At 32.2% G+C, this 27,314-nt stretch overlaps 1 protein-coding gene across 6 annotated transcripts in view; it reads left to right on the forward strand.

The window, feature by feature from the left end:
- Akap9 (A-kinase anchoring protein 9) overlaps window positions 1–27,314 on the forward strand; it is a 129,590-nt gene that overhangs the window by 75,681 nt on the left and 26,595 nt on the right. For 3 of the 6 annotated variants that reach the window (XM_076833572.2, XM_076833591.2, XM_076833602.2), the window contains 16 exons: window positions 3,851–4,013; window positions 5,321–5,533; window positions 6,615–6,653; window positions 8,020–8,252; window positions 9,236–9,355; window positions 12,212–12,388; window positions 12,745–12,849; window positions 18,873–19,025; window positions 19,358–19,537; window positions 19,927–20,997; window positions 22,703–22,843; window positions 23,318–23,803; window positions 24,087–24,150; window positions 24,282–24,403; window positions 25,296–25,487; window positions 25,709–25,897. In XM_076833572.2, coding sequence (XP_076689687.2) covers window positions 3,851–4,013; window positions 5,321–5,533; window positions 6,615–6,653; window positions 8,020–8,252; window positions 9,236–9,355; window positions 12,212–12,388; window positions 12,745–12,849; window positions 18,873–19,025; window positions 19,358–19,537; window positions 19,927–20,997; window positions 22,703–22,843; window positions 23,318–23,803; window positions 24,087–24,150; window positions 24,282–24,403; window positions 25,296–25,487; window positions 25,709–25,897 — 3,648 coding nt within the window. Of the gene's footprint in view, window positions 1–1,067; window positions 1,314–3,850; window positions 4,014–5,320; window positions 5,534–6,614; window positions 6,654–8,019; window positions 8,253–9,235; window positions 9,356–12,211; window positions 12,389–12,744; window positions 12,850–18,872; window positions 19,026–19,357; window positions 19,538–19,926; window positions 20,998–22,702; window positions 22,844–23,317; window positions 23,804–24,086; window positions 24,151–24,281; window positions 24,404–25,295; window positions 25,488–25,708; window positions 25,898–27,314 lie in introns of those variants that run through there. The other 3 variants (XM_076833582.2, XM_076833609.2, XM_076833616.2) reach the window with 2 other exon arrangements.

Raw genomic sequence — 27,314 nt, forward strand, 5'->3', positions numbered from 1 at the left:
TCAGCACCACATACAAAGATGTTATGTCCGCTGAAAACTAAAAAAATAAATATTAAAAAAAATAAGTCAATGTGAAAATAAGTTTTAATTGAATTATCTATATTTAGCCTCAGTGGCTGCTCAAAATTATTGCATTTAAGGAATTATCAAAAAGAAATTCTAATTTAATTTCCAGAAATAATTATGATTATTTGATATGCTTGAATAGCTGATTAGTAATGTAAACTCAAACATATTTTATTTACATTTTTAAATTAAAACAATTTTTACTAGAGTGGAAAAATACCAGCTTATCTTAGACACGTTACAAACTTCTCTAAATAACTCTTTCAAAGATCTGACGTGGAACTTGGATCCTGTTAAGCAGGCTTTTTTGTGGGCGTATTAATTCACATTCCACCTGTCAGTGCACATATAGGTAAAGACATTAAACCACACCCTCTGTTCTGACCTTTTCCTCAGGGGACACTGACTAGAATCCTCTGGCTCAGCCTGCAAGGCTATTTGAGCAGCTCCTTTTGGAAGAGCTTTTCCTTTTGAATAGGGCGAAGCTGGAAGACCAAGGGAAATAATGTTGCAACTACGTTTCTCAAGACTGCTACTATGGAGATTTAAAACCTGACCTTCCCTGCCAGGTTCTGCTTGGAAGGCTTACTTATTACCACAGACAAATTTGATACCGAAAGCAGTTTTATTGCTCAGCATGTTACACATTTATGTTTTAATTCTTTTATTCTTCAAGGATTTACCTGTTCTAGGTAAAACAGTGGTGTTTTGTTTGCGTGCTTTTGGTTTTTTGTGCAGTTTTTTGTTGTGTTATTTTGGATTCTTCGGATAAAGACTGGTAGACATTTAGGAGTCTTTCTGTTTTGTTTTTGTTTTTTAGATTTGTAGGGTTCCCCCCCCACAAGACATTTTCACCCTTTTTATTGTTCAGTAGTATGAATTAATTTTTTTATGTATTTGATAGCACTAAACAGAATGAAATATCTTGATAAACTAAAAGGAACTTTTTAATGTAGTAGAAAACTGATAATTGAAGAAGCTTGGCTCCTTCATCTTCTAGAATGGATTCTTACAGGACCTATTTGGCAACTGTCAAACTTGATGGCTCTTGGTTGGAAGAACAAGATGAAGATATTTATGAGGTTGAATCTCGAGTGCCTTTACCGTATCCTTTTCCTTTGTGTGAACATTTGGATGAAAATAACTCAGTTATTATTAATACTTCTATTTTCCACTTGATTCATAAAAGAAATGGGCACATATTAAAGCTAATTTCTAAAATTTCACTGCCTACCCCTCCTTATTCAGTAAGTATAAAATATTAATTTAGTTTAACAAATAAGTATAATGAGAAATGAAATTTTAAGTATTGTTAATAAGGTTAACAGAATAGAACCTTATTTTGTTATTGTTTGTTATATACTGCTGCCCATGCATTCTAAATGTATCAAAGGGCTCAATTTAATCTAAAAGTCCCAACTTGGCTGTGTTCTTAATTCCAGAAAGCAGAATGAGATAATATTACACTTCTCCAGTGCCAGGTGAATTGTTTAAAAAATATTCTGCTTGTCTTTAAAATTCTTGTTTTTGTGTGTTTATGAATCCAATCCTGAATAAAAATGGGAATAAAAATGAAATGATTATATTTGAGAGAATAGGTATTGTGATACCTAGACCAGCTAAATGAATTGTTTACATCCATGACATACTGACAGTAGTTCCAGGCAAGGTAAAAGCAAACTTGGATTCTAGATTTTCTTACACCATAAGGAACTTATTTTCAGTTTTCTATATGTCAACTAATTCTGTAGAGAAATATCTTTTTTCTGTTTTTAATGTGAAACTTATAAACATTGCTAAAGGTGTTTAGCATAAAGATACCTGCATATTCAGTATTCCAAGTTTATTTGATTCTCAAATATGTTGTGAATGATTGACTACAAGCTATTCAGCACTTTTTATGACTTTGGTGACTTTAACTGTACATGCTAGCTAATATTTAACAAATCAGATGGTTTTTAGAATAGTGTTGTTACCCTTTCTACAACTTTTGTTTTAAGTGTCATAATCTTTACTAAAGCTTATCCATACTTTAAGTATAATGGTGAGTTTACTAAATACTTTGAAAATATTGAGTTTAAAATTTTTATGTAATTCATACTATTATTGATATTAGGAATAAATCATACCTTAACTGGATAGAAGGTATTGTGTAAAGTATATAAATGAGAATTTTAAGGGGGACTCTTATCCCAAATGAAGTGGATCCCAACTGCTATTGTAAATAAAATATATTAGGCTTACTTGAGGTTTTTGCTTTGTTTCTAAAACTGAAGGTTTTTTTCATGATTTCATGGTAAATATATAAATATATGTGAAGGTGGTTTAGATCTTGTCATGAAATGGATCATAGAGGCAAAGACTTATTAAATTTATCAAAGCAAATATTTATTTTATTGTAAATACTCTATTGAATTTATGTAGTAAATTTGGAAAATAGTTCATCTTTTTTTAGTTATAACTTTGAACTCTATATTTCATGTATTTTCTAGGTCATTAGTATATAATAAAAAATTATGTACATATTGAATCAATTGATGTATTTTTTAAAATGTATTGACTAAATTCAGGAGAGTAGTTGTGTACAACATTTATACTTCATGGTCATTTTCTTTATAGTAAAAATTAAAATATAGTATTTATCCACATTTAAAGGAAAATACTCTTGGTAGTTAAAAGTGAACATGTTCATAAAATTTTTCCTTTTTAAAGTAACAATATATTTTCACAGATATTTTAGGAAATTATTTACAAATTAAAATTTATGTTTAATTTTCCATTATGAGTCTTTTTTAAATAATAGGTTATAAATAAAATTTAAACATTCTTTTAAAACAACAATTATTGGGGTTGGGGTTGTAGCTCAGTGGTAGAGTGATTGCCCAACGTGTGAGGCACCAATCCTCAGCACCACATAAAAATAAATAAGTAAAACAAAGGTATTGTGTCCGTCTACAACTAAAAAAAAAAAAAAAACTAAATTAAATTAAAAAAACAATAATTGCATACTGAATATTTTGGAAATTGATTTGGTTTGGCAATAACACTCAGGTGTGAGGAGCAGAAGTCTTTAGGAATAAGATTTTAAATATTATCTTAATTTTATAAAACATTATTAATGTCTAATTAGAAACCTTAGAAACCACTACATTTTATCATTTTAAGCTTAAAACATGGCAGTAATGTCTTTCTGGTACACAAACTTATGTAAATTTACAAAATTTATTTAAGAGACTTGCTGTAAGCCTTTTGTCAATACATAAAATTATTAAAATTCTGGGGCTAAGTACTAGAAACATTTGAGCTCAGTTTTGTTTTTTGTGGAGTTTTGTTTTTTTTCTGCATGTAGTTGTTTCAGTAAAAAAGATAAGCAGATGGTGACATATAAAAGCTCAGATAACTAAAGCAAAGTTAGTGCTTTTTTGCAATTTCACACAAATGATTAAGTGATGGCGATTCAACTACTTCCTGATCGAGAGTTTTGGCCTCAAGTGTGTATTACCATCTTAAAAACTATTTTAAAAATGGAGTCAGTTTATGCCAAGGATAGCATTCTAAGAAGGCTGTATTTTTAATGCCTCCGAATTCTAAAGTGTTCAAAACAAATGTGGAGTCTACTATTGACTTATCCTACCCACAAATGTTAACATGCATTAGAACTGTCTTAAGTGACTATAAGTCAGTAATATAAGTCTTTTATTTGAAATCCTTACTTTAATGGAAAATGATACTGGTTTTCCTAACACTTCATCTTCCTTCATGTATTCTTTCCCTTCTTGTTTAGCTTGAACATGCAAAAGTTACACAAACAGAATTGATGCGTGAGTCATTCAAACAGAAACAACAGGCAACAGAGTCCCTTAAATGCCAAGAAGAACTGCGAGAGCGCCTTCATGAAGAGTCTAGGGCCAGAGAACAGCTGGCAGTGGAGCTCAGTAAGGCTGAGGGTAAGTACCTTGCCTTTGGCAAGTCAGAGTAGCAGAATTTCAATCTTAAAATAGAGATTTTGATGTATAGCCAAATTCAGAAACAAATCTACTCTAATTTAGAGCAGCCATTGGAAAGTAGTTGTAGTTTGTCTTCAGAGTTTTTCCAAGCAGTTTTTAAAACTGCATATACACATTTAAATATAAAAGGAACTTATAGAATTACTGAAAATATAAAGGAATTGTAGAAAATAAAGAAATGGGTGGTGGAGAGTTGTTACCATGATCCCACCATCCTAAGACATGCCTGTAATTTAAAAATGAGAAAACCGAAGGTAAAGATGTTATTGAATTGTTTAAGGTAACCATTAAATGGTGACCATAGGCTTTAAGCCTCTAAAGCCTTGGGCTTTGCCTCTTCCCCCATGCTGTGGTATTGACCTTGCCCTTCTAGAATTAAAATACCAACTTGAGAGAAAATGTTTTGTTAGAGCTTCATAGTCATACATAGTAGCTGAGTTCATCTCAACAAACTCATACATGCATGGAAATCAATTTCAGTTCATGATTCCCTTCTTTCCCCTCTCCCATTCTCTTTCCTCTACTCTATTAGAATTGTGATTCGATTTATGATATCTGATTTACCTTAAGCTGTCTAGGAACTTGTCTATTTTTATCTTTTTAATAAAGTGAATTATGCATATACAATGTGATGATACTTCAGTATAGCAAAGTATTTGAAAGTTTAGAGAAATTTCACATTAATGACAGGTTGGTAAACAAGAAGATTGCATTAGGCCAGACACAGTGGCACATGCCTGTAATCCCAGTGACATGCCCAGGGACATTGAGGCAGGAAGATTATTAATTCAATGCCAGCCTCAGCAATTTAGCAATGCCCTAAGCAACTTAGTGAGACCTTGTTTCTAAATAAAATAGAACTGGGGATGTAACTCAGTGGTAAAGCACCCCTGGGTTCAAATTCCTGGTACTCAAAAAAGAAGACTACTAAATCAAATGTACTTATTAAAAGTTAAAGGCTGGGGTTGTGGTTCAGTGGTAGACCATTTGATAGCACACGTGAAGCACTGGCTTCAGTCCCCAGCACCACATAAAATATACTAAATAAAGGTATTATGTCCATCTTCATCTAAAAAAAAAAAAAAAGTCAGTAAGTTGCTGCTATTAATAGCAAATTCATTCAAGATTCTTAATAGGTTGGAATGATTTAAAGTTTTGCTAACAGCTCTTTTGTTGTTCATATTAAAACATATTAATGTTCAAATTTAAATGAGTTGTAATTCCATTTCCCGTTCATTTTCTTACAGGTATTATTGATGGCTACGCAGATGAAAAAACTGTTTTTGAAAGGCTAATTCAGGAAAAAACTGATATAATAGATCACCTTGAGCAGGAGTTGTTACATGCAGGTAATAGGTTGCAAGAATTGGAAGCAGAACAACAAGAAATCCAAGCAGAAAAAGAATTATTGTCGAGACAGAAGGAGGCAATGAAAGCAGAAGCAAGTCCAGTTGTACAACGTACGTATTTTCAGACTTTGGAACACTTTTCTTTTCATTTATATTCTTTAAACATTAAGAGTGATTTTTCGCCCTTTTTTTCAATGCTGTTATTTATATACCACATAGGAACTTGAAAAATAATAGCAGAATGGGCTGAGGTTGTGACTCAGTGATAGAGCGCTTGCCTAGCATGTAGGAGGCACTGGGGTCCATTCTCAACACTGTATATAAGTAAAATAAAGATCCAATGACAACTAAAAAAGTGTATTCAAAAAAATTATAACCAAACATACCTTATAGGTAATTGTCTTATTAGTCAACCAAGTAGAACCAGTGTTTTCTTTTCTTTCTTTTTTAATCTCTGACAGATGTTGACTGTTAACAGGAAAAGACAATTCTTTACTTATCCTCAAAAATCTGCCTCAAGAGAAGGTTACAAATAATGAGGCAGAATATTTTATAAATTGTGTAAGCTTTAGGCTTTTTAATAGAAAAGAGACAACAAAAATGTATTGTCGGATAAATAACTAAGAACTTATTTTAGTAATAAGCAGGTCTGGGGCTTGCAAGCCAAATAGATGGAAAAGGTCAATGGTGCTAGAAGCAGGCTGACATCTAGTTTAGTAGGAGTTCAAAGAGAATTTAAATTTACAAATAACCTTAATTTTTTCTTAAATAAGAAATTAAATAATATCTTGACGTTAAAGTTTGTTTAGCAGTAAATGTCAATCTTTGTAATAGTAAAAATTTAAATTCAGTTTATTGTGTCCTCACTTTTATAGTAAACATAAGTTGGAATTATAAACTCTTTCTCTAATTTCATTTGATCAATTAAGAAATACAACATACATTTTTTTGTAAAATGATGAAATTAGTCTAACATGGGTTTAGGGTTGTAATTTTTAATGTGGAAAAACTTTGTGTCATACATGTAAAATATTCAAGAAATACTGGAACTTTTCAAAATCTCCAGTGATGATAATCAGTGGCTTTAGTGTCTGCTTCGAATATATACGTGGGCACATGCATTATCTTATTTTAGCCAATAGAATATGTATAATATTTTTGTTGTGTCTTGTCTTGTTTTCTATTTTCATAGGACTAGTAGATGCTGCAGTCGATGCAGCACCTGAAGCAGGTGTGTGCATACAATTGCATGGACTATTTTTGAGTGGTAGATTTAGATGCAAATTTTGAGTAACCCTTGGATTTTCAACCAACTAACATGTCTCTAATTTTGCAGTTTTGCTGCTGTGATTCACTCTTAAAGTTGTTCTCTTTAACAACAAAACAACTTGTCTTACTATAAAAGTTCACATTTTCACTTGAAATTAACAACTGAGATTGATAATGACCATCATCTTCTTATCTGTTTTGCATGAAACTTAAAACAATTTCAATTTTTCAAAGAAAAAATTTTTTTAAACAAATATATTAAATCTTGTAGTCTATGACTTTCCAGAATCCTCTTCTAAGTCAGGAAGTTTATAAGATGATGGTAGTAAAAAGATCAATGGAATTTAGTAAGAGGCTTTCTGATTGATTTACTTTATGTTAACATCTAGTATCAGTGTTGTTTTCAAAGGAAAAATTTTTTCTGTTGATTCCTTGTCCTGAGTATAGTGTTGGCATATCAGTTAGTATACAGATTCTAGAGATAAGTTCTTTCCATTTTCTTTATTAGAGGATTGGTTTACTTTTTCTTTTATACTTTATTATTATATTAATAATGATATTAACTAACACAATAATGCTTACTATACTACAGTTACTGTTTTACATATTTTAACTCATTTGATTCCAAATTTGCTGTAAGAGATTGGCAATGATATAGTTCCCATTTTACATATAAGTAAACCAAGGATCATCATATTGAATATCATGTAAAACAAAAGAGGCAAGCTAGGATTTGAAGACATAGTCTGTTTTTAGTGCTAACCACACTGCCTCTCACGTGTCAGTTTTCCCTTGATGCATACACATGTGAGCATGCAAAAACAACTCAGTAATATGGATCTAATAAGGAGTAAGAATAACAGGAAATTCTGGGTATAGTCATATTTCTTCTTCTGCAATTCTTCCTTGCTTGTTTAAAGATTTACAGTGATTTTTTGTGTATATTATTTATGCATATGAAAGTGATTTATGGGTTTGGAATGAATTAATTTTTGTGTGAGATAAATAAAATGTTCTTTTTCTATGCTTAAATTTCATTCAATTTTGTTCTATTCTTAATAGTGAAAAGTGGCTTTTTTTGTCATTTGCTATGTTTTTACAAAAATGGTGTTTTTGTGATGGGACTTTCTTTTTGTTTGTTCTGCATAATTTTAATAATACTAGTTTATGTATGTGTAGCAGTAAGATATTTTGTTATTTCCATAAGAGAATATTTACTTTTTAATATGAATTTAAAATATTTCTCAGTCTTTATTTCATGAAGGTAAAATTTACTGGAAGCACCATTAATTATAATTAACTCTGAATGCTTTTGCATTTATAAACAGAATTACTACATGAGACAGAAAAATTAATGAAGGAAAAGCTAGAATTGCAATGTCAAGCTGAGAAAGTACATGATGAACTTCAAAAACAAATGAAAGCTTTAGAAATGGATGTTGAAGAACAAGTCAATTGGTTTATAGAGATGGAACAAGAAAAAAATGCTGAAGTCATGGATTTAAGACAGCAAAACCAAGCACTGGAAAAGCAATTAGAAAAAATGAGAAAATTTTTAGATGTAAGTATTTGCAATTTGATATTGATTTTTCTCAGTAGAATACTATGTGATACTGTTCTATATTATTTTAATTTTAAATTATAGGGACTCTTAATATTTTTGCTTATGTGTGTATTCCACCAATGGAGAGAGTATTCCAATAATTTATTATGTAACAATCAAAATGAAAATAGTAAAACTAGGGCAGAGAATGTAGCTCAGTGATAGAGCACTGCTTAGCATGAATGAAATGAGGCCGGCCCTAGGTTGAATCACCAGCACCAAAAAAAACCTAAACAACAACAAAACTTGTGCCACTAGCTTGTGAATAAGCCCTACTAGTTAACGTTCCAAAATTCATAGTTAATCTTCTACTAGTCTCTCTTTTAACCAGTAGCCAAAGCAGGTAAGAATTCCAAGAGCTAATTGTCTACCATTGTGTCCACCTCAAAAGGTGTGAACACAGGTAACAACAATGTGGCACTTGGACTGGAATAGTTGCCAAGCTTCCATTGCTCTCTTCCAAAAAGATGTTAAATCTTTAATTTCACATGGATATTCTTCTTTAAGATTTCTTATAAGCCAGATTTTCTCTTCACATATCAGAGAATTAGAGTCTTATACTATTTATAATTTTATGTATAAAACTTATGATTAAAGAAATTGATTTACCAGACAGTTTGTTTATTTGCTTAATGACTGAGTTAGCTGTGTAATTTCTCCATTGTACAAGTATATTCATTGATGGAGGAGAATTATTTCATTCTGAGTTTAACATTACCTAAATGAAAACAAATGTACTTCAAATAAATTTTAAGTATTTAAATTTTGTGGAAGAACCCAAATAAGTAATGTGTCATACCAAAAATATTTTTGAATCTTTGTGATTCCATGGTCATCAGTCCTTTCTTTTCAAACAAACTTAACCTATAACTAGAGAGATAATAGGTTTAATAAATATTGTTTCTTCAATTACTATTGTTTTTATTATTGTTCAATTTCAGGAGCAAGCCATTGACAGAGAACATGAGAGAGATGTGTTCCAACAAGAAATACAGAAGTTAGAACAACAACTTAAGTTTGTGCCTCGAATCCAGCCTGTTGGTGAACATCAAACTAGAGAGGTAAGAACTTTATTGGTATTGCCTATTTGTATCTTGAGTGTGAAGTAAGAATTACATTATGAAAAACTTTAAAGTGAATAAGGTATAAATCTTAAAAATCAGGACATTGAATGTTACTTAAATGTGAGGAGGTCATAAACCCTAAAAAATGTTTGTATTGGACTAGGGGTTATAGTTCATGGTAGAACACTTGCCTAGTGTACCTGAAGCCCTGGATTTGGATTTGATGCCAGCACCATCAAAAACAAAAAACAAAACATAAAAATGTTGTACTGAAATTTGGAATTATTTCCTTCTTTATATATTTTCTAGTATTAAATAAACTTCTCTGCCTAATTCTCTACTCCCATCCCAACAAAACTGATAATTCTCTGTAGTCACTCTTTACTAATTATTTCCCTTTCTCTTCTCTTTTACAGTCCACTACAATGAAGTTTCCAACATCTTTTTCTTGGAATTTTATACCCCTTAGTATATTTAAACTGTTCCTATGAATGTTACCCGAAGCCTCTTGGCTGTATCTAGTAATCACCTCTCTGTCTTTAATACTACTCAACCATTTGGAGACACTCATTACAGTCTTCTATAAGTATCTCCTTCTCTTGACTGCTGTGACACACCTACTGTAGAGTGTGATCTCTCTCCTCCAGTATTTATTTGTCTTCTGCCTACCCAAAATAAATGAGGGGTGCCTCATGACTTAGTCAGTCTTAGAGTCCTCTTTCTTCCGTTTTTACATTTTCTTCCCAGTCATCTGTAAATTGCCCCACAGTTGTTCCTTTATTCCTAACATTTCTGTTGAACTCTGTACTTGAATTTTCAACTGCCTACTCTGTCTCCACGTAGATGTCTCATTTTTAACATATCCAGGAATCATATTCTTGGTTCCTGATTAGCCTTTATCAAAAAGACAAGAATAAAATTATTCCTTCTTCATCTCAATAAATGTTGTGTCTTCTAAATCATCTTCTTTGCTAAATTCTAGAATTCTTCCTCAGTCCCACTCCTTCTCAGCCCTGATCCCAAACCACTAATGGATCAGATTTATACTACATCTTTTTATTCTTTTCACCTTTATTCATTTCCCTGTGTCTTAGTTGTCATTATTATTTGCCTATATGTGTGAGGTAGCCTCCTGACCAGTCTCCCTGCTTCTACTCTGTCACTCCCACTGTCCATTTTCCTCATACAGAAAACTCTACATTTATTAAACAAATGCTACATGGGAAATATACATATTTATATGTATATCACTTATATATATTTCTAAAGATGGCTTGGCCTGGTTATAAAGAGATTGTGCTTGAGATAAGGCAATTCCAGTGTGGATCATGGCTATGCTATGTAGTAGATGTGTGACAGTAACTACGCTACTTAACCTTTCAAATCTATTTATTCATTTCTAAAATAAAGACAGTAATAGCTCCCACTGCATAGCAGTATTAGTGTGGCCCTTAGTTAACACTTAAATTCAACTACTATTATTCCTGAAAATGATTTTATTGCTGAAAATTATCTACAATTTCTAAGAAGTTTACTTGATTCATTTCTCTTAAAAGTACCTCAATGAAGTATAAAATGCCTATAAGTTCATTGTAATGAAATGTTAAATCTGCTAGAGTAGCAGAGAAGTCATCATTCCCCTTGTTTGTAGTCATTGCCCTTATTTCTAACAAATGTATTTTTAGCTTTTGAGAAACAGTGACTTATTCATTGAAACTCAAAAGAAAATTCAAGATCTAGAACTTTGACTGCCATTACTATATAATTTTTTAAAAAATATTTGAAAGTTGACCTATCTCGTTCATGAAACTTTAAGGTATGTTTGAATTTCCTCAGGAACATTGTGACCCATTTGTTCTCTGCTTACCCTGCCAGAACTAATCCCAGCTTCTGATTTTCTGAAGACCCAAAAATTCCAACTGTGAATACATATTATAATATGTCATTTCTTTGTACCTGTTTTATAGCCTTTTCTCATGAACTTAATCCAAAACTTAGTCAACCTATTATTCTCAGTAGCTTTATTACTGTTAGAATTTAATTCTGTAATTATAATTAAGCTTGCATTTTTTTAATGTTCTGAATAATGATTGTCATTTTGTATAATTGCCTCCAAGTATTTCACTGAATAAAAGTAGTATTCTTTCTTACCATCACTTATCTTTTTAGGAACCTCCTCTCCCTCTTGATCAGAACTAATTTCATAAATTATCTTATTAATCCTTCCTGTATTCTTCTATCACAGAGCCATTGAATTGAAGGCACTTGCATATCAGTCTTCAGGGATAAGTTCTGGGATGTGTCATCATTTATTTTGGATGCAGGAGAACTATTAAGATACTAAATGTACAGCTCTCTCTTTCCACCCATCCTCATCTCTATTCTGGAATGGTGCAATGTATAGCTTGAAAGTGCTTTGTAAATAACTATTATCAAAAGGTGATTCATGAAAGATTTTTTTTCAGGTTATCTTACTTCACATTCTGAGACCAAGTCAGTAAGTACTCTACAAAATTTGCCATCTTTAATGGTACAATTATACCATTACTAGATAATTCAACATTATTCAAAATGTGGTTTTCCCCTCTTCCTAGCTAAAGTCTTAGTCTTAAGAGAATGAAATTTTTCTAAAAAGGGTTGAGCAAAAGCAATATTTGTTGTTTACTAGTACTGCCTAGTTCTTATCAACTTAGGAAATATCAAAGTTTGTTTGAGATAATAGTTGCTATTCTTATAAAAAATGAAATTAATATAGCATTTCAAAATGTTTTTTGAAAAAAAAGATTTTTGAGATGAATTAAAAGTTATGAACTTTTCAAATTTTTAGATTTTTTTTGTTTATTATATTTTCAGGTTGAACAGTTAACAAATGATCTAAAAGAAAAAACAGACAAGTGCAGTGAGCTGCTTCTATCAAAAGAACAGCTTCAGAGAGATGTACAAGAGAGGAATGAAGAAATTGAAAAGCTAGAGTTCAGAGTGAGAGAACTGGAACAAGCCTTACTTGTTAGCACAGACAATTTTCAAAAGGTGTGACATTTTGAGTTAACTTTATTAAGTGTTTTAATGAAGAAAAGTTTGATACACAAACATCAGAGCTTGAATAAGAAAGCTTGAGGGTGGGGGCAGATGGGAAAGAGCCTTTATTTTTATCTGAGAGATGCATTTTAAGTGTCAAAAGTTCCTGTTTGACTCTATGAATGTATTCAAGACTGAATATCTGTAACTTTTTGATATTCACTAATGTAGAGTTTGTACTCCTAACTGGTCAGAGAGAATTGCTACTTATCCAAAAGGAAACAAACACACATACACACACACACACACACACTGAATAATCAATATTTAATGTCTGAAAATTTGAGAACATTCTTATATATTTAAAGGTAGAGGACCAGAAACAATTTGGAGCCTTAGAAGCTAAAGCAGAATTGTCTCTAGAAGTACAACTGCAAGCTGAGCGAGATGCTATTGACAGAAAAGAGAAAGAGGTAAGGACTTTTTTTTTTTTCTTTTGTGTGTGTGTATTAGATGTAGATGGGCAAATATCTTTGTTTTATTTACTTACATGGTTCTGAGGATTGAACCCAGTGCCTCACACATACTAGGCAAGCACTCTACCACTTTATTTTTAAATGACAAAATATGTTTTGAGTTATTTTAAAATCAGTTGCCTTGAAAATATCATTTGAACAAAATGAAGTTTGTGGTCTAAAACCAAAGTATAGACTTTCTCAATTCAGTGCCTAGATTGATCTTCAAGACAATAAACATGTGAACTGATAAGCTTATGAAGGAAGTTTATTCCAGGTTGAGAAGATAACTAGTGTGAGCACTTTGAAGCAAGAAGAAATTTAGAGAGGGAGAAAGGACAATTTATCAGGTATGGGCTGAGTGAAGAGGACAGTGGAGAAATGTAGTAGTTAGGACAAAAAGCAGCATCTCTTTTCTCCTGTTCGTGCTATGGGCATTGAGTTTTTGCTCCTCTACTGTGAATTTGGGTTTGCTTGCTTTCCTTTTTCTTTTTAAACTTTTCCCTGAGAATTGATAGTGTTGTTTTACAACATATGAAGCTTGTGCTTAAAAGATTAATAATGAACTAGGAATGGGAATTTAGCTCAATGTGGGTTTGAATCTCTAGCACCACAAAATAGTAATAACAAGAAAGTAACTATAAAGTTATCCTGTGTTGCTCTTCTCCCTCCTTCTTAAAGAGAAGGATCCAATTAGGCATGGTGCATGCCTGTAGTCCCTGCTTCTCAGGACGCTGAGGCAGGAGAATGAATCACTTGAGCCAAGGAGGTTAAGGTCAGCCTAGGCAACATAATAATACCCCTGTGAGAACAAGAAAAGAAAATTTACCTTTAGAGCTATAGTAATTTTAACTTTCTTTGTCTACTAATAGTTTTCCTAAAACATGTAATACTCAACATTGTATAGTAGTAAATAATTTTAAATGTTTAAAATGTTTTTAATTATGTTTTTGTCTCTTTCCATAGAATTTTTCTCAGAACATTTAAATTTATTTTAACAAATACTTATTTTGCTTAAATATTGTAGAAGTATTTGTTAATAAGTACTTGGAAATCTGTTTACAAAACTAATTTAGACATCAGCTAAAATGATGGTTCAGCGAATGTGTAGTTCAAAGAAGAAAAAAGGAATCCATAGAAATTACTATAGTTGAAATGATCCATGAGAAGGATGGTTTTCCCATTTTTATGTAACATCTGAGAAGTTCTTGTTTATTAGGTTTGGAGTTTTCATTGAAGCAGTGAGCACATTTATTTTTGTGTAACTATTTCTGTATATTTGAAAGGAATTAATACTTAATGATTTATCTTAAATACTGAATAATCTCCTCCCCAAAAAAATGAACCGTCACAACTGGATCTAAAAGTAGTGGTAGTTGATTAAGGATACTTGGTGTAGCTTACTAGTTGTTTCTCTTCATTTTTGTGTGTGTTCTGGGGCTCAAAGGGCATCACACAAGCATTCCATCACTGAGTTATTTCCTTAGCCCTAATTCTATACATACACACACACACACACACACACACACACACAGGTTTTTTTGGTTTTTTGTTTTTGTATTTTGAGATAGAAGCCATTAAGTATAGTGCCAGGCTGGCTATAAACTCCAAATTACAGGGTTCAAGCAATCCTCTCACATCAGCTTCCTGAGTAGCTGGGACTACATTCATGTGCCACCATGCCCTATTATTTTTATTATCTTTTTTACGTAATATATATCTACTAACACCTTAATTTCCTGAATTAAGTTTCTAATAAACATCTACCTTTTACTCAGGATCATAGTACTAGTAGTTCAGAACTATAAGAAACCATAGAGAGCATCTGTTAACTGACTTTCAGTTTTTACAGATAGATACCCAGAGCCAAAGATGTTGAGTGAATATATACAGATTAAAATAGCAGCTGACCTTCATTTACTTGCTTTAAATAACTATAATGAGTATTCTATCAGAACTCACTCCTTTACCTATAACTGAATAATGAGAGGTATGAATGTAGAATTAAAACATATGTCTTTTAATGAAAATAACTTAAACATTCTATCCTGAAAACTAGGCAAATGTTTTCAGATGTCCTATTGAGTATAAACATAAAGATATCCTTATGTATCATTATAGTTGAGATGTTCAAATACTCCCAAAACCAAGATTTGTATAAAACATTTTTTTGAAAGTTCATTAGACTATGTAGAAATGTGGGATGAATAAAAAGAAGAAAACAGCTTCTTATAGGAGAAGGAAATATTGTGGAGACAATAGTTATTTTGAGAAAAGGATTCCTTAATAAGTTTTAGCTCTCTGTAGAATTAATGAGCTCTAGTTTACAGATAGCAATAGTAAATAATAGTTAACTTTGCTGAGGGCTGAGTGCTAGAAAGTATATTAAATGCCTTGTCCCATTAACCCTTAACAGTCTCCCTGGGAATAGGTTCTGTTCTAAAATCTCCTAATTTGCCAATGTGTGACCTGATCCTTAAGAGAGGTTAGTACTTAGTACAGACAGAAAGAACTGATTCTGGAACCCTATGATGCTATACTGCCAGAACACTGAATATAGTTTGCTTGTTAGTGAAAAATGTTAAAGACTGTCATTCAACATTTATTATTAAGCTGTTTCTGCATGTAGAGCACTTTTGTTCAGTTGTGAAATCAACACCAGACTTCAAGGAATATGCTATCTAATTAGTGGAACATATGTAAGTTTTTTTAACATTTTTTTTAAGTTGTTGATGGACCTTTATTTTATTTTTTGATTTGATGTGGTGCTGAGAATTGAATGCAGTGGCTCACACATGCCAGGCAAACGCTCTACCACTGAGCCACAACCCCAGCCCCTATACTTTTTTTTTTTTAAGAGGAAAAAAAACACTTAAAAATAAAATAAAACTTAAATAGGTACAAGTCAGTGTCATCCAAATAGTCTAGATATCAATTGGTAGATAAGTAAAACAAGTTTAAACCTTTCTAATGTTCTTCTGGTTTGGGTGTTGTTATAAGGCAGCCTGAAACTAGAGTCTGCTTGAATAACAAGAATGTTCCATAGTGTCATTTGGAGAAATTAAAGTCTGATGTGATGTCTCAAGTTCAGCTACTTAAAATAAAAATGTTAGTACTTTAAACCAGTTCTTCTCTGCATATGAATCAGCTGGGGATCTTGTTAAAGTGCAGGTCTTTTTTTTTTTTTTTTTTATCTTTTTTTTTTTAGTTGTAGAGAAACTAAATACCTTTTTTTTTTTTTTTTTTTTTTAATGTGGTGCTGAAGATCAAACCCTGTGCCTCATGCATGCTAGGCAAGCGCTCTACCACTGAGCCACAACCTCATCTCCCAAAATGCAGATCTTGAGTGCAGCACAAGATTCTGTGCATCAAACGTGCTCTCACATGATACCTATTCTGCTGCTCCAGAGACTACACTTTGAGTAGCAGGGCTTTTAAGACATAGAGCTAAGACTGACTATTAAGTGATGTCACAAGGAAAAAAAAGGTCATGTGAGGTGGGGCAGCAATTTTGAACTTAAATAACTATGTGTATGTTGATTTTAAAATACCTTGTCATTAAAATTTGTTATAGAAGAGAAGAATAGGTGTAAATACTGTCAGATAACTTTGAAGAAGATACAATCATCACAATTTTCAATAAACTAACCTGGAAATTATATATGTACAACCACTAAACGTATTTTAGTGTCTACAGAGTTTAATATCAGTGTTACAAAAAAAAATTTAGATAGAGGTCTTAGACATTAGTTATTAGAAACAAGATAAATTATAGTTTAGGACTGGAACTCCCCAGGTTCAAAAGGTGGTTTCACCACATAGTAGACATGTGACCTCAGGACAAGTTACTCCTTGCTGTAACTCCCTTCCTTACTTCTGAAATGGGGTTAATCATAGAATAGAGCTCCTAAGGTTGTAACAGGCTTTTTAAAAAATAACAATATATAAAGCACTTTGTACCCATGCCTAGCAGTAATTCTCTATAAATAATAGCCATTATTTAGTATTGATACCATTTCTGTTTAAGAAATATTAGGCTGATTATTTTTTTCTTGCTGATTTCTCTTTTTAGGCTGATTTTTAAGGCCTTGCCTTGCCTGTGCTAGAATGATTCTAATTATGAGATGTATCAGTATATAAGCAACATATGCCCCTTTTCAACTTTAAGGCACTAAATGATTTAAAGTTGGCTCTGAGCCAGTTACTACTAAACACTGCTTCTGCATCTTAGGTTGCTGTTAATGCAACATTTTTGATCATCAAGTAAATATATGTTTATAAATTCATTTATTAAATATTAAGTAGCTGTGAAGCAGTGAGCTAAAGTGACTGCTAATATCCTCAATCAAACCCATTTTTTTAAATAGAGCAATAATTAGCTCTTAATATTCATCATCAGGTTCATTTTTTTTGTATAACCATCAAAGAGGATTATTTTACTTTTATTACTAATAATCCATCTTCAAAAATTAAATTTCTGTTTTCCTATAAGTAAGAGCTCCCTGATTTTCTACTATAATTATTTTGTTTAACTTACTCTGCAATTCAGACCTAAGGATCTCTTGACCTTATTGTGTATCTCTGCTTCCATCTGCTTAATCAAACCACAAAGCAGCCAGGGAATTCAATGGATTATAATTAGATATTTGTGGGACTATATTAAGTTAGTTTTATTTGATACTAGAATAACTGAATTAATTCTACAATTTTTCTAAGCTTTTCAATAGCAACTGACTTAATTCTAACTGAATTTAACATGAGAGTTAGCATGTGGACTACTCCTTTCTGTGACTCTTTCTGCTTATGGTAGAAAATGTTTCCTGGTGTCCTTCTTTAAGGTGTCTTCTGCTTGGGCAAGATGGTTTAAGAATGTGCAGTGTGACAGGCACGGTGGCACACACCTATAATCCCACAACTCAGAAGTCTGAGGCAGGAAGATTGCAAGTTTGAGGCCAGCCTCAGCAACTTAGCAAGACCCTAAGCAACTTACTAAGCATGACTCTATCTAAAAACTATAAAATGAAAAAAAGGGCTGGGGATGTGGTTCCATGGTAAAGCTCCCTTGGGTTCAGTCCCCAGTGCCAAAACAAAAACAAAATAAACAAACCAAAAAAACAAAAAAAAGAATGTGCAGTGTGAGCATGTCTAGGAACCATACAGGTATGGCTGGCTTAGAAAACCACTTTACTTTATTCTTATGAATTAAGCATATGTACTTTGTAAAGCAAATACAACATTCTTTTTTTTTTAATTTTTTTTTTAGTTGTAGTTGGACACAATGTCTTTATTTATTTTTATGTGGTACTGAGGATCAAACCCAGTGCCTCACATGTGCACGACAGGTGCTTTACCACTGAGCTACAGCCCCAGCCCCAACATTCTTAATTCTATCTTGACAAACATCTGTATAGATGAGGTAGAGAGGGAAGATGGGAGGGGAGAGGAGGGGGGATAGTAGGGGATAGGAAAGACAGCAGAATACAACAGTCACTAATATGGCATTATGTAAACATTGTGAATGTGTAACTGATGTGATTCTGCAATTTGTATTTGGGGTAAAAATGGAAAAGCATAACTCACTTGAATCAAATGTATGAAAGATGAAAAAAATAAAAAAAAAAAAGAAAGAAGAAACTTGACTTAAAGAGGCTTTAACAAATTAAATATGGTAAGAAATTTGTGGTTGTATCCAGTATCACTCAGAGGCTGCCAATAACAACCAAAACAACATAAAATTAAAGTATGCACAAGGATATAGTCTATTTTATTATTCTTTTTTATTCCATTAGAATAATGTATAAATTTTCTATTGTTCAGAAGAATGAATAACATCTTTTCCTATATTTAGAGACAGCATGATATTGCACTCCTTCAGTAGAAGATTATACTTTCATTTACATATATAATAAACTTATAAATATATCAAAAAAAATCTGTATAAAGTTTTTTTTTCTTTACTTTTCATAATTTTGATATTAAAGATAACAAACTTAGAAGAACAACTAGAGCAATTTAGAGATGAGCTTGAAAATAAAAATGAAGAAGTTCAGCAACTACATATGCAATTGGAAATACAGAAAAAGGAATCCACTACCCGTCTACAGGAACTTGAACAAGAAAATAAATTATTCAAGGTAACTATTTTAGAAAAAATTTTTTTCTATAAAGAGATAAGTTTTGCTCCTATGTAGTTATAATAAACATTTACTAAGTCCAGACCTAAATAATACTCACTCGAAGAACACTAGCAAGCAAATAGATTTGCATGGAACTTATTTTCTGTTCATAATTAAATTTTTGAGATCTTTTATTAAAATATTTCAAGAATTATTGATCTACATTATGTCTAATTTTTTTACTTGTACATTGTAGGAAATGTATTTTTTATAAGACTTAATTGAAACAATGTTGTGAAAAATGCCATGTCATGAATACATCCAACTATGATAGTTATTTTTGTCACTAGGATGAAATGGAGAAATTGAGATTTGCCATAAAGGATCCTGAGGCTATCTCTACTCATGACCAGCATATGCTATTTGGGAAATTTGCTCAAATAATACAGGAAAAAGAGGTAGAAATTGATCGATTAAATGAGCAAATTAGAGACTTTCATCAACAACTTAGACTTACAACAGATAACAAGGTATACTCATTTAAAATTGGTTATTATCTGAAATCTAATATAGTTAAATAGAGTAATTAGCTTTGGATGCCATCTGTTATAGACTTAATTCAGTATTTTATCCTTTCCAATAAAATGTACTAATGTTGACATTTTCCTAATAGAGAATCAAATACTAAAAGCATAAGCCACTTATGTTTAATACAACTTCCAGAATGATGTTCTAAATAAGGTCTTTGTTTGATGTGATAAGGGAGGTGTTGGTATATATATTGAAAGTAACATAATGTGTCTGACAAGCTATACAGCTTTTGTGCCTGATCATCTTTAAGTTTTTACCCTAAAATAAAACAAAATTTTAAAATATGAATACATACTTTTCTGTGTTTCCCTTTTTCATTAACGAATAGGATTTTGAAGAAAAAAATGAACTGATAAGGGATCTTGAAGCCCAAATAGAATGTCTCAAGAGTGATCAAGAACGTTTGAAGAAAAATAGAGAAGAAGAAACAGACAAGCTCAATGAAATGATTGAAAAACTTCAGGAGGAATTGTCATATATTGAACAGAATATGTTGTTGGATACCAGTTCCCCCTCAGAACAAGAGGACAGCTTGAAACATCAGTTGGAAAAGGTTATAGCTGAAAAGCTGGCTTTGGAACAGCAAGTAGAAATCACTAACGAAGAAATGGCCTTCACAAAAAATGTACTTAAAGAAACCAATTTTAAAATGGATCAGCTAACACAAGAATTAGTCAACTTGAAGAGAGAACATGACCATAAGGAAAAAATCCAAAGTATACCAGATGAAAGTGTTAGCATGACTATAGATGATCTCAGCAAAGACCAACCCGAACTGGAAGTAATCCATATTGAAGATGTTCTTAAACCCCCTGAGAACAAGATGTATCTCAGATCTTTTGAAGAAAGCACCAAAGTTTCCAGAAATTTGGAAACAAAACTGCTACAGCTTGAGAGCTCTGTTAGCGCAAAGGACTTAGAACTTATCCAGTGTTATAAACAAATAGAAGACATGAAAGAACAAGGCCAATCTGAAACAGAAATGCTTCAGAAGAAGATCGTAAACCTACAGAAAGTACTTGAGGAGAAAGTAGCTGCTGCTCTTGTAAGTCAAGTCCAACTTGAGGCAGTTCAGGAATATGTGAAATTCTATCAAGATAAAGGAGTAGCTTCATCAGAACTTGAAAAGGAAAATATGCAGAATTTAAATCAAATAACAGAAAACAAGATGGAGTCAGATATGTCTGCATTAACCTTGAGAATATCAGACTTAGAAAGACAAGTGATTGAAATGCATACTACTTTGATTTCAGAAAAAGAACAAGTAGAAACTGCAGAGAAAAATGCTTTAGAAAAAGAAAAGAAGCTGATAGAACTGCAGAAGTTATTGGAGGACAGTAAGAAAAAACTAGAAGGAAAAGAAAGGAAAAGAAGCCCTCACGGAGATTTTGTTCTCAAGGTTAGTTTTATATTTGAGTTTTTCACATAAATACCCTAAGAAACTCTTTTTTTTTTCCTTTGCTTATTAAGCTGATTGGTAATTTACTAAGTCAAACAGTTCTGCTGACACCTACCAATTTATACATAATGGGATTTTATAAAAAAAAAATCATACTGTTCTTAAAGAACTTTAGACAAACTAAAGAGTTTGTTTGAGCAAAAAGTGCTGCATGCATTGTGCAACACTCAGAAACAGAAGAGATTCAAACAGTTTCACTGTGCAACAGTGGGTGGTATTTAGAGGCAGAACTCACAAATAAAATTCAGAAATTGCTTGATTGGTCATGGCTAGACCTTGTTTGGATGTGATTTGATTGGTTGATTGCCTATGATTGGCTGAAACATAGTTGCCTATTATCATTGGCTGAGACTTAGTAGTTGATTATACTCTGTTCATTTGTTTTCCTACCAAGTTACATTGCAGTTTCTTACACAGAAACTCAAGGTATAGAGACCAGATTAAATTTAACACTATAGGGTCATTTTATTATCACTAGAATAATGGGCCCAAATTATATTTTGTGATCTTCAAACATCTTTATTCAATCAGGGTTGTCATTAATTAGAACAGTTCAAATAAATATGGAAACATTAAATTTAGCAAATGTCCTCTAGAATTTCTGCGGATATTTTCCCCCTTAATGTACCTCTACTAAGTATGTTATGTCATCATCTCTTTTAAGTACCATAGTGCACCCCATAATCATCACCACCACAGTAATGTATATTCATAAGTATTCTATACATTCTAATATTGCACCGAAGACAGTTTATTAATAGATGATTTTAAATTAATACCAGCACAATTTTTTTTTGGTTGGGGGAGGGCTTCATAAAATGGTCATATCACACTTTTGCAAGAACAATTTTGGCATAAAATCTGTGAAAGTTATGTAGGTGAGATACAATTATAAAAGTATCAAAATATATTCATATTGAATTAACATATGAGTAACAGTTTATTAGCTTGGCAAATTTTATGCCTCATAATAGATTTTATTCTTCTGAGGAAAAATTTGTAACTGACCTAAGTCTACTTACATAAAGATCAGAAATTGCAGTTATTTCTTAGTGTATGACAGACATGACAAAGACTTTTTTCCTTCAAGTTCCCTCACTTAATAAACTTACAATTTCAAATACCAGAAGTTCAGTCTTATCTGCCCTAGAAGATTAATTGATACATTGGGATTTTATGTCTACTTAATTTATATTGGCAAAGGATAATAATTTCATTCACTATACTTTTTCTTCTTAGCTCATTGGAATTGCATATTACTGTAGGTAATAATTATTAAAATATTAATATAACTTTTTAGGTATAACTTATAATAATTATCTTTGAGCTCATATCTTTTGAGGAAAGTAATATAAATATGAAACTTTTGAGTGGCACAAAGAATATTTTTATCAATAATTTATAAATGTTATATATATTAATGGCATGATTTGTCTTTCATTCCCAGAAAATCTTTCTTATTTCCTTAAGAATACAAAATGATGGTTCTTAAAATGTTTCACTGTTTGTTGAAAGAACATTTATCACTAAAACCCCTAGGCAGTCAGTCTTGGAAAAGCTTCATTAGAATGTGTAAATGCTTTTGAACTTAGCTTTTTTTTTTTTTTTTTAATGATGTATTTCTTATGTTTTCTACTGTATCCAGACAACTACTGAGTTAATAAATGCCAGTGGAGAAAGTGGATTTTTTGAAGAACTTGAGGCTCTTAGAATCGAGTTAGTGGCTACCAAAGAAGAACTTGCCACTTTCAAAGAAAGGACAGAAAAACTTCAAAAAGAGCTTTTGGTAAGACAAGTAACATAACTCCTAATTCATTCATTTCTACCCATCTTAATTCCCTTTCAAAATGTCCTATAGAAACAAGTCCAGAGCCATAACTTAAAAACTAAATTTACAAGTCTTTTTGAAAAATTCATTGTTATAAATCTATTTACCAACTCCTTGCTTGTTTTGCTAGGAATCTTTATATTAGAAGAATGCTTTTAATCTCTAGTCTTTTAGCAAAGGAAGCGAAAAACTGCTGTTAAAGAGAACTTAAATCCCCTGAGAAACAAAAGTAAAGGCTAATAAAATTATTTCAATTTTGTAGTAACCTGTGACCATACATGCGAAAGTATATATGTATTACAGTTTCCAAAGTGTTTTTTCCTATTATTCTGAGGCAAGTGAACATATAAATGAAATTATACTCTTTCCCTCTCCACTGTAAGTTCTTCATTTGATGTGCAAGATTTTCAACTTAATTCATCTGTGTTTTAGGTAAAAGAGACAAATATGGCATCTCTTCAGAGAGATTTAAGCCAAGTTAAGAATCAACTTGTTGAGGAAAAAAAGAAATTATCCCACTTCTTAATAAAAGAGGATAAGTCTGAAGTACCAACAAACAGAAACATCTGCTTAGAGCCACTTCCTATTGAAGTAGGAAAAAACACTGCATCCCAAACGGACCAAATACTCAAGGTCAACATGAGCAACCAGACTCCACAAATTCTTGTTAAAAATGCAGGAATTCAAATTGATGTACAGACTACCTGTTCCTCAGAAAAAGTCTCTGAAATAATTAGGCAATTTACTGAAAGAATTGAACACATGCAAGGACTTCATGCCGCTGAAATTTTGGATATGGAATCCAGACATATTTCAGAAACTGAAACTTTAAAGAGGGAACATTATGTTGCTGTTAAGTTACTGACAGAGGAGTGTGGTACATTGAAGGCAGTGATACAGTGTCTGAGACCTAAAGAGGTATTTATTTTGTTGTTGTCATGTGGGGGGAGTTTCCACTGTTATGGTTCCTTAAGTAATAACTATCTCTTCTTACTATGGTAATATCCATAAGGAAAAAATTATAGACTTGTTATAAATCATAGATAGTTTCATTTCAAGTATGCTTAGATTGAGTTTTTTTCTTTTTCTTTCCTTTTTTTTTTTTTTTTTTTTACAGCATTATAACAGCAAAATAGTTCATTGGGTTCTGTTTTTATTAAAACAAAAATATTTATATATGTTGTTTCTTTTTTCTAATTAGGGATCCTTGATTCCTGAATTAACGTATTCTAATGCTTACCAAACTAGAGAAATATATTCCAGTGGTAAGTTATATAAAATTCTGGAATGTTTATAGTATTTGAGTAAAACGTGTTAGTTTTGTTTGGAGAGGGTATGTTTTTTATTTTTGTTTGTTTGTTTGTTTAACAACAAATGATTGTTTTCTTTATTTTAGATTCTGGATCAGACTGGAGTCAGGGAGTTTATCTTACACAAAATCAGGGATTTGACACAGCATCAGAAGGACGAGGAGAAGAAGGTGAAAATATAACAGAATCATTTCCAAAGAAAATAAAGGTACTAAAAGATAAATATTACTGAAACATAATATATTTTAGTAAACTTAGCCAGTATAATTTCTATGTTGAACATAGTAGTTTATTTAAAGTTATATACTGGATCTCTGAAAAAACTGTATAGCAAGAAAGATCCAAGGAAGGGAGAGAGAGAGGGAGAAAATATGCTTCCCTCCACTCCCTCCTTTCTTCCAGGATTAGTGACCAGGTCTTTTTGTCAATTCTCTGTTAACTAGATATTGAGGAAAAAGGATGTTGGAAGTAGCATCCCTGGTTGCTCAAACAATGTCTAGTACAGTCCACCCCATCAAATAGAAGCAAAAGGTAGCACTCACCTCATGCTTCAAATGAAAACAGGCTAAAATAAATGACTTAAAAGAAAAAAAAAATCCATGAGAATCTATTTCATTTTATTTCCATATTCCACAAATAATAATATATTGTATTTCATTTTATTTCCATATTCCACAAATAATAAAATACAATATATTACATAATTACGTTATGAAGATTTTAAAAAATAATTTTTATTATTGGTGATTTTGTTTGCCAAAATTATAAAAGCAGTCTCAAGGAATGGAAGTTTTTCCCACAGTATTTCTTTTGGTCAAATCAATGGCTAATCATTAAATCTAGGCAGAGTACATTAGCTAAACTGAAGGAACTTAGAGATGAAAGCTATGGAAATCATAGACCATCTGTTGCAATTGACTTAGCTCTCCACAGGAAGAAGGCATTTAGTAAAGGTGCCTGGAGTTTCTTTTCTGCAGTTGCTTTTCTAAATCTATTTTGCTTCATAATGCTATATTGCATAATATTTGTCCTTGTAGCTCTCATTTTTTCAGTATTTGGAGAAGTTGTCATAACTTTGGCTTTTGGATTTTGATTTCTAGGGATTACTGAGAGCTGTTCATAATGAGGGCATGCAGGTGCTTTCTCTCACTGAATCACCATTTGGTGTTAGAGAAGACAATTCTGTTCAACAGGTTTCAGAATTTTGGCTAGAAGAGAGAAGAGCTTACCTTAATATCATCTCATCTCTTAAGGATTTAATTACCAAAATACAAGTGCAAAGGGAATCTGAGGTACCCAAAGAATATTATATTCTATGTAGCATTGTTATTTTTAATGACAATAATGAACTTTGTAAATTAAATTCTTTTTTATATGAATTTTCACATAAATTATTGTATGTATTTTCAGACTCAAAAATACATACGTTCTTTTAAATACCTATTTTGGTTAGTAGAATGTTTTTAAAACATGTTTATTTGAAACCTAACTTTTGTTATTTGTACTCTGCTAGGTTTATGATAATTCTCAATCTCATGAGAGCCTCCCGGACTGGCGAGGGGAATTTCTACTTGCTCTCCAACATGTTTTCTTAAAGGAGCACAATGTTTTGCTAGCTGCATTTCAGACTGAACTGACAGCTCTAGGCACTAAAGATGCAGTTGGATTATTAAAGTGTTTGGAACAGCGAATACAAGAACAGGTATCAAAACAATTTTATTTTATTATTATTTTTATTTTTTATTTTTTATTTTTTTATTGGTTATTCAAAACATTACAAAGATTTCAGAATCACATCGGTTACACATCCACATTTTTACATAATACCATAATAGTAACTGTTGTATTCTGCTACCTTTCCTATCCTCTACTATCCCCGCTCCCCTCCCCTCCCATCTTCTCTCTCTACCCCATCTACTGTAATTCATTTCTCTCCTTATTTTTTTCCCATTCCCCTCACAAACTCTTATATGTAATTTTGTATAACAATGAGGGTCTCCTTCCATTTCCAAGCAATTTCCCTTTTCTCTCCCTTTCCCTCCCACTTCATGACTCTGCTTAATGTTAATCTTTTCCTCCTGCTCTTCCTCCCTGCTCTGTTCTTGGTTGCTCTCATTATATCAAAGAAGACATTTGGCATTTGTTTTTTAGGGATTGGCTAGCTTCACTTAGCATAATCTGCTCTAGTGCCATCCATTTCCCTGCAAATTCCATGATTTTGTCATTTCTTAGTGCTGCGTAGTACTCCATTGTGTATAAATGCCACATTTTTTTTATCCATTCATCTATTGAGGGGGATCGGGGTTGGTTCCACAGTCTAGCTATTGTGAATTGTGCTGCTATGAGCATCGATGTGGCAGTATCCCTGTAGTACGCTCTTTTGAGGTCTTCAGGGAATAGTCCGAGAAGGGCAATAGCTGGGTCAAATGGTGGTTCCATTCCCAGCTTTCCCAGGAATCTCCATACTGCTTTCCATATTGGCCTCACCATTTTGCAGTCCCACCAGCAATGTATAAGAGTACCCTTTTCCCCACATCCTCACCAGCACTTGTTATTGTTCGACTTCATAATGGCTGCCAATCTTACTGGAGTGAGATGGTATCTTAGGGTGGTTTTGATTTGCATTTCTCTGACTGCTAGAGATGGTGAGCATTTTTTCATGTACTTGTTGATTGATTGTATGTCCTCCTCTGAGAAGTGTCTGTTCAGGTCTTTGGCCCATTTGTTGATTGGGTTATTTGTTTTCTTATTGTTTAATTTTTTGAGTTCTTTGTATACTCTGGATATTAGGGCTCTATCTGAAGTGTGAGGAGTAAAAATTTGTTCCCATGATGTAGGCTCCCTATTTACCTCTCTTATTGTTTCTCTTGCTGAGAAAAAACTTTTTAGTTTAAGTAAGTCCCATTTGTTGATTCTTGTTTTTAACTCTTGTGCTATGGGTGTCCTATTAAGGAATTTGGAGCCCGACCCCACAATATGTAGATCGGAGCCAACCTTTTCATCTATCAGATGCATAGTCTCTGATTTGATATCAAGGTCCTTGATCCATTTTGAGTTAACTTTTGTGCATGGCGAGAGGAGGGGATTCAGTTTCATTTTATTGCATATGGATTTCCAGT

Source organism: Callospermophilus lateralis, chromosome 1, assembly GCF_048772815.1.
Source record: "Callospermophilus lateralis isolate mCalLat2 chromosome 1, mCalLat2.hap1, whole genome shotgun sequence".
Classification (NCBI taxonomy): domain Eukaryota; kingdom Metazoa; phylum Chordata; class Mammalia; order Rodentia; family Sciuridae; genus Callospermophilus; species Callospermophilus lateralis.